Source organism: Chiloscyllium punctatum, chromosome 2, assembly GCF_047496795.1.
Source record: "Chiloscyllium punctatum isolate Juve2018m chromosome 2, sChiPun1.3, whole genome shotgun sequence".
Classification (NCBI taxonomy): Eukaryota; Metazoa; Chordata; class Chondrichthyes; order Orectolobiformes; family Hemiscylliidae; genus Chiloscyllium; species Chiloscyllium punctatum.
In genome coordinates, this window is record NC_092740.1 from 94,039,008 (window position 1) to 94,054,075 (window position 15,068).

Consider the following 15,068-nt stretch of genomic DNA (forward strand, 5'->3'; position numbering starts at 1 on the left):
CCAACTTCGATCTTACTTTTTAACAGTGGCCTTTTCTATCTCTCAGCCCTTCCTCCAGTGTCCCTCTTATTCTGATGCTCCATCTCAGTTTCACTCCCAACATCCAAACTTTTTTTGCCTCACATCATTCAGCCCCTTACCCCTTCTCCAACACTTAGAAGCAAGACAAAGGCTATTAAAAGGAGGAAGTAGTGTGAGATTGAGCTTCAATCCCTGATCTCTCTGTCTCCACCACCGACGCACCCCCTCCCCCCCAACCCATGAACTTTGATTTCTCATTACCCTCTTTTTCATCATCTGTCCTGAAACCCACAATGAGCTGTGAACTATCGCTCCTTGCTGAGACTGATTTCCCTACCAGCTGGCTGACCTGGTTTGCTTTTGCCGGTGCCACATTTTATCAACTCTGACTCTCCAGCATCTGCAGTCCTCACTTTCTCCAAGTTGTCAGGAGGAAAACAAACAGGAAAAAAAAAATGTGAATATGTTGGCAGAACCTCAGGATTCAGTTCAGTTGCAACCTCCTTCAGATTATTGGGACCATGCAATATTGAATAGCATTAACAACTTTTCAAAGATTACAAAATGGCAATTAACATTCATACCAGACAGTGCCAGGCAAGAATTGTGTTAACAAGAGAATCTCTGCTTGACATTCCTGACATCGTCGCCATGGCAATCTGCGAACAACATTCTTGGAGTTACCATTGACTAGAAACTGAATTAGCCCAATCACACAAATACAGTGGTAACAGGAATAGGTCAGAGCTCAAGAATTCACCTTGTGACTGCCCAAAGTTTGTCTACCATTAGGCACAATTTCGGAATCTGATACAGTACTGCCCACTTGCCCGATTGAGCACACCTCCAACAACACTAAAGCAGCTTCATAGCATACAGGACAAAGAAGCTTGCTTGATTAGCACCCTGTCCATATCAAACATTTCAATCCTCCAATGCCAACACACATAAGATGCAATGCAAAGTTCAGCTAAACTGCTTGATACCTTTTGCAAACCATGAATTCTATCATCTAGAAAGACAAGGGCACAAAATATATGGGAACGTTACCACATGAAAGTTCCTCTTTCAGTACCCTGATCTGAACTATATTAACATTTTTCATTGTCACTGGGTCAAAACCTTGGAATTCCTTTCTGAACAGCACTATGGGTGTATCTACAGTCTACAGTGAATCAGGCAAGGGGAGGTCACCACCACCTTCTCAAAGGCAACTAGGGAAGGGTAACAAAATGTAGGAGCAGAAGCAGGCCATTTAACCCATTGAGTCCACTCCAGCAATCCAGGTGGTCATGGCTGATCTGATCATCCTCAACTCCACTTTCCTATCTTTTCCCCATTAATCTTAATTCCTTAAGACTAAAAAAAATGTACAGCTCAGCCTTGAATATACTTAATGGACCAACATCTATAGTATTCTATTGTAAAGAATTCCACAGATTTACTACCATCTGAAGGAAGATATTCCTCATCATCCATCTTAAATATGTGACCCCCTTATTCTGACCTTATGCCCTCTGGTCATAGACTCTCCCACAAGCTGAAACAACCTTCCCACATCCATCCATGCCTTGTTCTTCTAAACTCCAATGAGTACTGGCCCAATCTACTCAAGCCCTCCACACAGGACAGCCCCTACATACCTGGTTCATTAGGCTGATAATTTCTTTGGACAACCTCCAATACCAGTATATCCTTCCTTAAATAGATGACCCGAACCTCTTCACAGTATTCGAGCTGTGGTCTGACTAGGGCCTTGTATAGTTTTAGCAAGATCTTCATATTTTTACATTCCATTTCTTTTGAGATAAAGGCAGACATATTATTTGCCATCTGTATAACCTACTGAACTTCCATGTTATTTAGTGAAGTCCAAGTCATGCAAAAGAATTAAAAAAAGGATAGTTAAGTTAAATACTTAGATGCACACTAGACATAGAAATGGCAAATAACAGCTTGTATTGAATGTTAATGCCAACTACTTAAATTTCATAAAGAGCATAACTTTTTTTTGTACTAAAATGAGGGTCATCACCTCACTTAGCTCACCTTATAAACAGTTTCAAATCACTGCTTTCGAGTAGACAAAATGCTAGTGGCTTGTTATGAAGATGGAGAAACAATGGATTAAAAGAAATAGTAGTGTGGGTAGAGGCATGGCTGGGAGCCAAAAGCTGAGTAATGTCAAAATGGATTGTTTTGGTATGAAGCGAAGGGTAATGGCAAATTCTGAAATTTATGGCAGGATTCCATTATTTTTCATTTATACGAATGATTTTGACAGTGAGAACAGGAATTGATTCAAAATTTACTGTTACAACCATATCTACAAATTTGGCAAATACTTTGGGCAGATAAAAGCAGTTGCAGTTCAATGCTTAAAATTGTGCAGTACAACTTGTGGGGGGAAAAAAAGTGAAAAGAAGCATAATACCTGTACCAGCACAATAACTGTTCACAAGATATAATTTGGCCATAGTTACATTCTATTTCCACCCTCAATTCTTGACAGAGTCATAGAGATGTACAGCATGGAAATAGACCCTTCAGCCCAACCCATCTATCCCAATCCAATCTAGTCCCACCTGCCAATTGCTTGAGAGGGGATATTGCTGTTAGACCACTCTTCTTGTACCCAATTTTAGAGGATTCTGCAAAAGCAAAACAGGCAGTATTTCTCCAGTGCCTCGTGGTGTCTGCTGTGGGTTGTTCAAGTTTCCAAAGTACAATAGCTCAGGGATAATCTGATAAATCATCATAGTCTTGCATTTAAGATCCTGGACCACAAACACTCTTTCCCTTGGTCAAAGGATGAGGTGGCCCAAAAGAGAATAGACAAGCAAGAGGCTGATGGAACACAGCAAGCCAGGCAGCATCAGGAGATGAAGAAATCGATGTTTCCGGTAGAACCTTTCCTCAGGAAGAGTTATACCTGAAACATTGACCTCCATTTCCTGATGTTGCCTGGCTTGCTGTGTTCCACCAGCTTCCTGCTTGCCTACTTTGGATTCGAGCATCTGCAGGTTTTTGTCTCTAAGTGGCCCAATAGAAGCAATGATGAATGTTGTCATCCATACCTCACTACAAGAGGATGCTCCCAAGATATGGAAAATCATTGGCTAATCATTTATAAATAGTCCTGCTGGACAAGATATTATTTGTATGCCAGACGCCAGACTTAAGAAACAGTGTTCCAGGAACTTGATTATGGCAGAAGACTCGCAGGAATATAAAATAAAAATCTTAAGGATGTCCACAAAGTATCCTTAGGGAGGGAAAACATCCCTAGCTTGCAACCAACAAAAAATAGGGAATTGTTCATTTCAAAAGGTAACAAACATATTGAGAGGCTTTGCCAAGAACATGATCAGGGTACATTCCCTCCAATCTGACCATCCAAGCACCATATTTTTCCACATATGTCAGATTGCTTTGTAAATTGGAATTATATGCTAGCTAGGAACCCATTAAGCCATAGTGGAAACAAAGGAACTACCTAAAAAAGTTTTGCCTGCAGTTTATTACAGGAAATTTGTTAGAAAAACATATTAAGAACTTCTAAAAACAGCACAGCCAAGGTTCACTAGAACTATATCAAGAACAGGACATTTTTTTTGAAAAAAGAACAGGAAGTCTAATAGAGAAGTATATCGTTTAAGGTTAAGTTTATAACCTTAAATGGAGAATGGGATTTACCTATGGTCAGTTCTGACATTTGGAATCTTTTTTCTATCAGTATCTTACACAACTATTCTTGCTTAGCCAATATTTCTGGGCCGATCATTATCTCATCAAAAATATCAAAATACCATTGAGAGAATCCTTTGGTAAGAAGATTCTGTAGATCTTATCATTTCATTAAATACTATTTTTTATTAAACTATGAACACAAGTTGTTGCAATCCTGAGAATCACAGCTTTCTATTTTGGAATGTCCATCTCAGTACCACTCAACTCTGGTATAAAACAGTTGGATACAGATAATATTTTCCAACCAACTTCCAAAGTTCTCCAATTCTGCAGTTCTCTTATTCTGCTGCTGCTACAGTACCTACCTTTTGCAGTCAAGGTAAATCAAGTAACAAGAGACGCACATTTATTTACGCTGCGGTAATTGATGCACATCACTAAGAAAGGCCCAGCAGGCAGAAATGAAAATCGCATTCATTACTTTCAGGCAACTACCGTACATGTGCGAAACCTGGTTTGCACTTCACCCAATATTATGGAGTCCATGGAGTGAATTGCCCAGCACCAACAATCAAGACAAACTGTCAAATATAAATTGGCCAGTGGTTAGTAGCAACTTTAAACTAAATATCGATGAGTCCATGATGCAGAACACATCTTTCATATTTAACTTAAACCATTGGCAGATGGTGTTTGATGCAGCAAATTGAAAATTTCAACTTGCTTTAAGCCAGTCAGATCCTCATTAAACTCCTGAGATGCTACTTACACAGCACATCTAATATTAAACTTTAATTTAAAAAATATAGATAAATACAACCTTTGTTTTTAAAAAAATAACCTAAGAAAACAGAAACCAAATTAGCACAATCATTACAGAAAATTATTGGAAATGAATTACAATGTGCACATAAAGATAGAAAAATGATTTAAAAATCTGACCATTTAAAATACAATTTACACATTAGAACTAACAGAAACTATTTTATATTTTATGGACATGGAAAATTAAAAGTTACTGGTCTCCAAACGCAAAAAGCATTAGCTCACAATGGTTAATACTTTCACCCTGTTAGACAAATCACTGAAGTAAATAAAAGCTGTGCATACCATCAGGAAATTAATAACTTGATACTAATTCTTGATATATGATAAACAGATCTCATTTCAAATAACATTCTTCCAATGAGATAGAAACTTTTGACTTGCCTACTTATCAAATGATCAAATCTGCTCGATCATAAAACATAATTCCTCAACAATGATCATATCATGCCATTGACACCACTTAGGCGCTATTTAATCTGATCAAAAAAATTTGAAAGGGTCTGGTTCCAGACAACAAAGATATTTTCTAAAAGCAAAATACTGAGGATGCTGTAAATCTGAAACACAACATTGGAGAAACTCAGCAGCTCATTTTCAGAAGAATACATCAGCCCTATTGCTCTCTCCATGATGCTACCAGACGTGAGTTTCTTGAGCATTGTGCATTTGTCAAAGATATCTTCTAGCTCCACTAAACTGAAAAAAAAATTATATCGGATTTTGTTGGCACAGCACAGTGGACTGCATGAGTGACATGAAACAACATGGAAGGTAAGTATCTAATTCAATGAGCCTCCATTATCAATTTTACCTTCATTTTATGCACTCAGTTAATGGCAGCAGATAAACAAATTGCCTACTGGCCCTGAACATAATGGTTTAAAGCTTAGTTGATACAACTCTTTCAAAATAATTTGAAGTTTTAACTTGCTATCAAAGCAAAGTTACTGAGAATTTTTTTTTCTGCAGCAGAAAAGATGGAAGATACAATTTACATGCATTTGGACACACAAAGATTGATTAGTGGATAGTCAGCATGGAGAGGAAAAGCATACGTCACAAATTTTGAATTTTTTTTGTAATGAAGTAACCAAAAAGATTGATGAGGGTAGAGTGGTAGATGTTGCTAATTTGGACTTTAGTAAAACCTTTGACAAGATTCTGCATGTAGATAAAATAGTAATGTTAGATCACATGGGATTCAGGGTGAGCTTGCAAATTGGACACAAAATTGGCTTTATGGCAGGAGAGGGTGGGTTGGAAGGCTGTTTTTCAATCTGGAGACCTATGTCCAGTGGTGTTCCACAGAGATCAGTACCGGGTCCACTTTTGTTTGTTATTTATATAAATGATTTGGATGAGACTTGAGGAGGCATGGTTAGTAAGTTTGCAGATGACACCAAAATTGGTGGTTTTGTTCACAGTGAAGAAAGTTATCTAAGATTAAAAGGAGATCTTAATCAATTGAGTCAATAGGTTGAGGAGTGGCAGATAGAGTTGAATTTGGATAAATGTGAGGTATTGCATTTTGTTAATACAAACAAGGTCAGGACTTACACAATTAATGGTAGGGCCCTGGATAGTGTTGAAGAACAGAAGAGACCTAGGAGTTTAGGTATTTGCAATTCTTTTATAATTGCATCACAGATAGACAGGGTGGTTAAGAGGTGTTTAGCACACTTCCTGTTGTTGCTCAGAGCTTTAAGTATCGACATTGGGACATCATTTTGAGGTTGTAGAGGATGTTGGTGAGATTTCTTCTGCAGTACTATGCACAGTTCTGGTCACCCTATTATAGGAGGGATATTATTAAACTGAAGAGGGTTCAGAAAAGACTTACCAGGGCGTTGCTGGGAATGGAAAGTTTGAGATGTTAAAATAGACTGGAAAGGCTGGGACTTATATCACTGCAGCGTAAGAGGTTGACAGATGACCTTATTGAGGCCAAGAGGGGCATAGATAAGGTGAAGACAAGGGTCTGTTCCCTACATGGGGAAGTTCAAAACTAAGGGACTTTTTTTTTAAGGTGAGAGGAGAAAGATTTAAAAAGGACATGAGGGGCTACTTTTTTTTAAAACAGAGGGTGGTGCATATTTGGAATGAACTGCCAGACAAAACAGTGGATGTAAGTACAGTTACAACATTTAAAAGACATTTAGATAAGTTCATGAATAGGCAAGGTTGGAGGAATATGGATCAAGTGCAGGCAGTGGAACTAGTTTAGTTTGGGAACATGGTCAGCATGGACTGGAGAGTCTGCTTCCATTTGAATTTTAAACTTGCTATCAAAGCAAAGTTGCTATGAAAAAATAACTCATGACTCTGATAGTTGCAGCCTTTTAAAAGATTTGATTAGATTAGATTAGATTAGATTACTTGATTAGATTACCTACAGTATGGAAACAGGCCCTTCGGCCCAACAAGTCCACACCTACCCGCCGAAGCGCAACCCACCCATACCCCTACATTTACCCCTTACCTAACACTAAGGGCAATTTAGCATGGCCAATTCACCTGACCCGCACATCTTTGGACTGTGGGAGGAAACCGGAGCACCCGGAGGAAACCCACGCAGACACGGGGAGAATGTGCAAACTCCACACAGTCAGTCGCCTGAGGCGGGAATTGAACTAGAGTCTCTGGCGCTGTGAGGCAGCAGTGCTAACCACTGTGCCGCCCACAGCATGTATGTGGCATTAATAAAGTTGAACTATAAAAAGGCTGAAACAAGCCCTTTATTCCTTTTTCAAACTTATCTGCTTTAGGCACAGTTTCCATTGGCCATAAATGGATAAGCAGAAACAAGAGGACAGAGGATTTGAAGATAACAAATGCAAAAACATTTTTCTTCCCGCAGATGCAAAAAAGATGTTAAACCTATTTGAATCAGACAAATGTATTAATCTCACCATCTAACACTTCAGTTACACAAACCTGATGACATTAGTTATGTCATGATGGAACAGAAGAAATAAACACATCTTACACCATAACCTCTTGCGCAAAATTCTGCTTCAGGAGAAAGGTTCATTGTTATTGGCAAAACGTCAAATGCATTGTCAGTTTTTCTCCTTCAAAACCTATGAAAACAAAGAATCCGCTACACTCAATGGCTTGAAAAAAAGTCAGTGTCTCAACATAGCAACGTCCACATTAGTGTTCAGTTTACACCGTTGGTTTCAGTTAAACGTGAAAGCTTTCACCACAGCCACAGGTTCCTTTGATGTTAGGATTGTGGAATACAAATTCACTAGCGAGTTTATTTTCCATATAGTCCATTTCAGTTCCTAAAAGTGTCAACTGTGCTTTCTTTTCAATGAATATTCGAACACCTGTAAGAGAAATGAGAAACAAATATATCTTTATTACCACTGGAAGTGGCATACAAACCTCCATTTTGTACGACATGCTTCAAGATGAATTCTGGAATCCCTCAAGGATCCCTATTTATCATATTCATGATGCTTCTTGACGATATCATCTTAAAAGTCAGTACGTTGATAACACCTAATGCAGAAGTGGGAAAATTATGGCTTGTGGGAGCTTTCCATCTTTCCTTGGAGCTTCACTGAGCTGAAAAACTTTATTGGGTTATCCTGGATTTCAAGAAATATTCTTAGGAATCCAAATCAGAGACTAGGATGAGCAGGAACTCAGATTACCTATTTCTTTCTATATAGATTAGATTAGATTAGATTACTTACAGTGTGGAAACAGGCCCTTCGGCCCAACAAGTCCACACCGCCCCGAAGCGTAACCCACCCATACCCCTACATCTACATTTACCCCTTACCTAATACTATGGGCAATTTAGCATGGCCAATTCACCTGGCCTGCACATCTTTGGACTGTGGGAGGAAACCGGAGCACCCGGAGGAAACCCACGCAGACACGGGGAGAACGTGCAAACTCCACACAGTCAGTCGCCTGAGGCGGGAATTGAACCCGGGTCTCAGGCGCTGTGAGGCAGCAGTGCTAACCACTGTGCCACCGTGCCGCCCACAAAGAGAGAGAGAGATCTTTTCTTAAGAAAAGAGAACAGCATGTGATGTAAGGACAATTTACATTAGGCATCTCAAAATAGAGAATGCCACTAGCAGTGCTTTTGAAAGATTCTCCAAATCAGAAACAAGACAGGTGATCCAACAGTAGCATCCTTTCTCAGGCCAACATGCACTGTGTCAAGATGCTGATCACTTGAAGCCAGTCCACTGGGCAGGATATTGCATTCATGTGCCTGACAATACATTCTCAAAGTAACTGACATAGTTGGAATTTACTCATAATAAACAACTCCCAGAAAGACAGTGGAAAATGCTTTATGGATGCCCTCAGAGCACCCCTGAAGAGGTCAAACACCCAGTGACTCATAGGAGACCTTGACTGATGATAGACCAAAATAGAAAAAGCTCATTCAGGAAGACATTCAACATATCAGGAGAGTTGGTCAAGAACACAGTGGCTGTCAAGTTGTTCAGCTAACAACCAGTGGCAAATGAGCAGATTTTAAATTCAATTACACAGGAAAGATAGGAGCCCTCGTCTTCAGTTGCAACATAAAATGGTCACCTAGACACTGAATTCATTACTTTCCTTGGCCATACATTGGAGGCTGGTTTCACAAACTTTGCACTCTGAACAAACTGAGCTCTGTCTCTTCCTTAAAACTTGGTTGTGGCAACAATCAGCATTTATCACCCATTTCCAAGGAGAATGTGGCACTGAGCCACCTTTTTGAACAGAATTGCAAAGATGATGCAATAAATTCAGGAGGAGGCGGCATTTGTTGCAGTGGTGTCAGGTCAGATCATAAGCAACACAAGTTATACTTCATAAAAGATGCTGTTTGATATCTTAGTTCAAATGGTTCTTATTTCCCGCTGACTATTAGCTGCAAATCGTTCATGAGTTCCTTTTCTCTCTTCTCTCCCTAAATAGACTTGAAATTGGTACAACAAGGTTTTCAGAGTTCATTGTTTTTATCTGCATCCAAGGACTCTTCTGATCTTTATACCTACCCGTCAATGCTTACACATCAATGTTGATTATGACCCATTGTCATTACTCAACAGCATAATCTTAATAAGCAGTCCAGCTATACTTGTGGTTCTAATTAAACCAAATCATGAAGGCAGTTCATCTTCGTATCTAAAATTAACTTCATCAAGCAGAACATCACAGAAAACATGTTAAAATAATTCATAACAAGGTACATATATGCAAAAGCAGAAAGCATAAAAGGTTCACATTTCCTACAGTATCTCACTGCACTATTGGGGAAGGAGTTCCAGGATTGGGATTCTGTAACCCTGAAGGAATGGTAAAATATTTCCAAACAAGGACAGTGCATGATCATACTCCCAGACATCTGTTGCCTTAGTTCTTTCTTTTAGACGGTAGAGGCTGCAGGTTTGAAAGGTGCTGTCTCCAGTTGCTATTATTCATCCTTTTGATCATAGAGTGCAGCCATGGTGCCCTACTGTTGGAGGGAATGAATGTGTAAGATAGTACCAATCAGGTTCCTTGATTTTTGTTGGAACTGTACTCATCTGAGCCAACATGGGAATAATCTATTATGGTCCTAAATTGTCCCTATAGGTGACAGACTGGCGTTGGGAATTAAGTGGTGAGCTGACCACTGCAGAATTTCCAGCCTCTGATTTGCTCTCTTAACCACAATATTCGGGGCACTAATCTAGTTCAATTTCTACTTAGTGGTGACTCCCAGAATATTAAATGTCAAGAGGAAGTGGCAGATTCTCATATATTAAGCATGCCACTGACCATTTATGATCTTAACCCTGAATATTATCCTGGTCTTGTTTCGGGCAGACACAGACTTCACTGAGGAGATGCAAATCGTACCAAGCACAAAAATCAGCAAACACCCCTACTTCTGACCTAATCATCAAGGAAAGTTATTGGAAAGTGACCAAAATGTCTGGGTCCCATATTAGATGGCTTACCTTTTGTCTAATCCAAACATGAGTATGGTGGGAAGGTTAAAATTAGAATGGCAGGAGATGGGAACCAGACTGGGGAGATACAAGAGAGGAAAATGAAGTTAGCAATGAAAAATACAAATGTAGAAATCAAAAGTGGAAGGCAGTGTTGGTAGAAAATAGGGCCTTAATACAAAAAAAATGTAAAAATGTTAAAAAGAGAAGGCATTATTTTTGAACGCATGCAGCATTTGCAATGAGGTTGAAAAGTTAAAAGTGCATATACTTGTATATGGGTACAATATAATTGTGATTACACAGCCATGACTGCAGGATGACCAAGGCTGGGAATGGAACATTGAAAGGAGACAGTGGTGGAATTGTTCATAAAGAATGAAATCAGAGCAATGGTAAGAAAGGATATTGACCCAGAAAATCTAGAAATAGCATTGTTGCTTCTTTCCAGCAAGACTAATGGGTAGAAGTAGAGACATTTTAGCAGGAGTCATCAGTAGGCTTCCAAACAATGGTGGTAAGGTGGAGAACAGAATTAAATAGGAAATTAGAGAAGTATTTAACAAGGGTGTTACAGTTATCATGAGTGACTTTAGTCTATATATCACTGGCCAAACCACCCACCAAGCCACATGAGCAATAATACAGTGACAAACCCCAAATGTGTACAAGACCTTTTCTTCAAAAAAAAGACTAGTATACTGATGAACCAAATAGGGAACAGGTTACCCTAGATATTATTTTGCAAAATGAAAAAGGTGTTAATTACTAATCCATTTAAGGGATTCTTTAAGGAAAAATGACCATAACAGGATAGAACTCTTCACAAAAACAAAATGTGAAGTAGTATAATCTGCATCTGGGTTCCACATCTATGCAGAGGAATAAAGAAAACACAAAAAGGCGAGTTGGCCATGGTGGACTAGGCAACTTTTCTAAAAGGCATTAAAGGAGGCCATGCAATGGATAACTTTTAAGGAACAAATGCACGCATTGCAACAATTATACATTTCTTGCTAGTATAAAAACACAACAGGAAAAGTAACGCAACCATGGCTAACTATAGAAATTAAGGATAGCATTGGATCCAAAGATGACTCAAAGTTGCGAGAAAAACTAGCAATTCAGAGGATCGGGAGCAGCCTAGAATTCAGGAAATGAGTAGCAAGAGAATAAAGCAGAAAACAGTAGGAGAGTAAACTTGCAATGAACATAAAAAGGATTGCAAAAGCTTCCATTAGTATGTAAAAATCAAAAGATTAGTAAGACAATCTGACAGACTGACAGCAGGAGAATTAATAATGGAGAACAAAGAAATGAGATCGCACAATGTTTGGATCACTGGAATCTCTTCTGGGATAGAAATGACCTGTTTAAGAAAGACAGGTTGCATCTGCGTAGGAAGAGAACAAATTTATCGGTGAGAGGATTTGGTGGAGCAACGCAGGAAGATCCAAACTAGTAAGGTAGGGGTGTGCGTGTGTGTCAGTGTGCATCTGTGTCTGCCCCAGAGAAATAGTGAGAAAAAAAGAGATCAGTCTGAAGCTTGTATGGTTGGGAAAAGGAGCAAGTCAAACAGTCAAGGCAGGCAGGAGCCAAGTAGAGAACAAGGTAGGAATGATAAATTAAACTGCATTTATTTCACTGCAAGATGCCCGACAGGTAAGGCAGATGAACTTGGGGCATGATTGGGAACATGGGACTGGGATAACAACTATTATAGAGACATGGCTCAATGATGGACAGGACTGGCAGTTAAGCATTCCAGGATATAGATGCTATGGAAGGATAAAAAGAAGAACGGGGGATGGGCTGCTTTTGATTAGGCACAACATTATGGCTGTACTTAGGGAGTATGTCCAAAGAAGTTATCTGGGTAGAACTAAGAAATAAGAAAAGGATGGTCACCTTATGGGACTGTACTGTGGACCCTCCAATAGTCAGTGGGAAATTGAGAAGCAAATTTGTAAGGAGATCTTTCTTATTCAGTATGTGAATGTACCTACTACAGAAGGTGCAAAATTGGACTTACTCTTGGAAATAAAGCAGAGCAAGTGACAAGGGTGTCAGTAGTGGAGCACTTTGGGGCCAATGATCATAATTTTATTAGTTTTAAAATAGTGATGTAAAAGAGTAGACGTGACCTAAAACTCAATTCTAAACTGGAGGAAGGCAGATTTTAAAGATATTTAGGCAAGAAGTTTCAAAAGTTGATGGGGGAGGGGTGGGGGTGGGGGGGGGTGAATATTTGCAGGTAAAAAGATGAGTGGAAAATGGGAAACCTTCAAAAATAAGATAACGAGAGTCCAGAGACAGTATGCTCCTGCAAGGGTGGAGACCAAGGCTGGTGGGGTAGAGAGTGCTGGAAGACAAGAGAAATTGAAGTTCTGGTCAGAAAAAGGAACCATATGTCAGGTATAGACAGTAAGGATTGAGTGAATCCCTAGAAAATTATGAGTATAATCAAGAGAAAAATCAGGAGGACAGAAATAGGGACATGAGATAGCTTTGGCAAATAGAGTTAAAGAGATCCAAAGGGATTCTCCAAATTCATCAAGGACAAAACAGCAACTATGGAGAGAATAGGGTCCCTTAAAGATCAGAAGGCCACCTTTGTGTTGAACTGCAGGAGATGGATGGGATACTAAATGAGTATTTTGTGGAGAAGGATATGAAAACTAGAGAATTTGTGGAAACAGAGATATCTTGAAAAATGTCCATATTTTGGTGGTGCTGGATGTCTTAAAATGCATATAGGTAGATAAATCTCTGGGAACTGATCAGGTCATAGAGTCATTGAGTCCTACAGAATGGAGACAGGCCCTTTGACCCAAACCGATCCATGCTGACCAAAATGTCCATCAATGCTAACCCCACTTCCCTGCAATTGGCCCAGATCCTTCCAAACCTTTCCTATCCATGTATTTAACCAAATGCCTTTTAATTGTTAATATACCTGCCTCAACCACTTCCGTGGCAGTTTATTCTATATGAGCCCACCCTTTGTGTAAAAACGTTACCCCTCAGGTTCCCTTTTATTCTTTCCACTCTAACCTTAAACTGATGCCCTCTAGTCCTCAACTCCCCAACCCTGGGAAAAGGACTAAGTGCATTCACCCTTTCCATGCCTCTCATGATCTTATACACTTCTATAAGATCCCCCCTCAGTCTCCTAAGCTCTGAAAAAAAAACAGCCCTAACTTGTCCAACCTCTCCCTCTAACTCAGACCCTTCAATCCTGGCAATATCCTCAAAAGTTTCTTCTGCACTCTTTCCCGTTTAATAACATTCGCCCTACAACAAGGTGACCAAAACTGAACACAATATTCCAAGTGTGGCCTCACCAACATCCTCTACAACTACAATATAATTTCCCAACTTCTATATTCAATACCTTGACTTATGAAGACCAATATGCCAAAAGCCTTCTTCACTGCCCTGTCTGCCTGTGACTCCACTTTCAGAGAACCGTGCACCTAAACACCAAGGTCCTGCTGTTCCACTACACTCCTTAACACCGTACCATTCACCATGAAACTCCTACCTTGATTTGACTTTCTAAAATGCAAGACCTCACAGTTATGAATACTAAACTCCATTCGCCATTTTTCAGTCCACTTCCCCAGCTGATCAAGGTCCAGCTGTAATTTCTGATAACCTTCCTCACTGTCCACAATACCAGCTATATTAGTGTCATCTGCCAACTTACTAATCATGCCTTGTACATTCTTATCCAAATCATTGATATAGATAATAAACTGCAATGGGCCTACCACTAACCCCTGAGGCACTCCACTAGTCAAAGGCTTCCAGTCTCACAAGCATTGTTCCACTATTACCCTCTGCTTCCTACCATCAAACCAACTGTGTTGCCAGCTTCCCCTGGATTCCATGCAATCTAACCTTCCAGAGCAGCCTATCATTTAGAACCTTATCAATGGCCTTACTGAAATCCATATAGACTATGTCTTCCGCCCTGCACTCATCAACCTTCTGGATCACTTCAATGAACTCTACCAAATCTATGAGGCATGATCTCCCACGCACAAAGCCATGCTGACTATTCCTAATCAGGGCCGATAAGTGTGGCGCTGGAGAAGCATAGCAGGTCAGGCAGCATCCGAGGAGCAGGAGAATCGAGGTTTAGGGCATAGGCCTTCTTCATCACATTCCTGATGAAAGGTTTATGCCTGAAATGTCGATTCTCCTGCTCCTCGGATCTGTAGTCCTCACTTTCGCCTATTCCTAATCAGATCCTGTCTTTCCAAATGCATGCGTATCTTATGGCTTCATGTCGTTTTCCACAGTAAACAGAGGAGAATATTCATTGAAGACCTGGCCATCTTCTGCAGTTCTAAACATATATGTCCACTTTGGTCCTTGAGACATCCTATTCTCTCACTAGTTATTCTTTTGCTTTTAATATACTTAAAGAACCTCTTTGGGCTCTTCAAGGCTATCTCATACCCGCTTTTCACCCTCCTGATTTCCTTCTTCAGTAAACTCCTGTCTCCCCTATACACCTCCAGGGATTCCCTCAATCCCAGGTGCTTGTACCTGAGCCATGCTGCC

General features: G+C 39.8%; 1 protein-coding gene across 3 annotated transcripts in view; it reads right to left on the reverse strand.

Moving 5' to 3' along the window:
* Window positions 1-15,068, reverse strand: part of isca1 (iron-sulfur cluster assembly 1) — an 84,758-nt gene that overhangs the window by 38,968 nt on the left and 30,722 nt on the right. The window contains exon 4 of one of the 3 annotated variants that reach the window (XM_072585880.1): window positions 4,489-7,871. The exons of the other annotated variants lie outside the window; for them this stretch is intronic. Within the exon in view, the coding sequence (XP_072441981.1) occupies window positions 7,723-7,871 (149 nt within the window). The 3' untranslated portion in view covers window positions 4,489-7,722. Of the gene's footprint in view, window positions 1-4,488; window positions 7,872-15,068 lie in introns of those variants that run through there. 3 annotated transcript variants of the gene reach the window in all.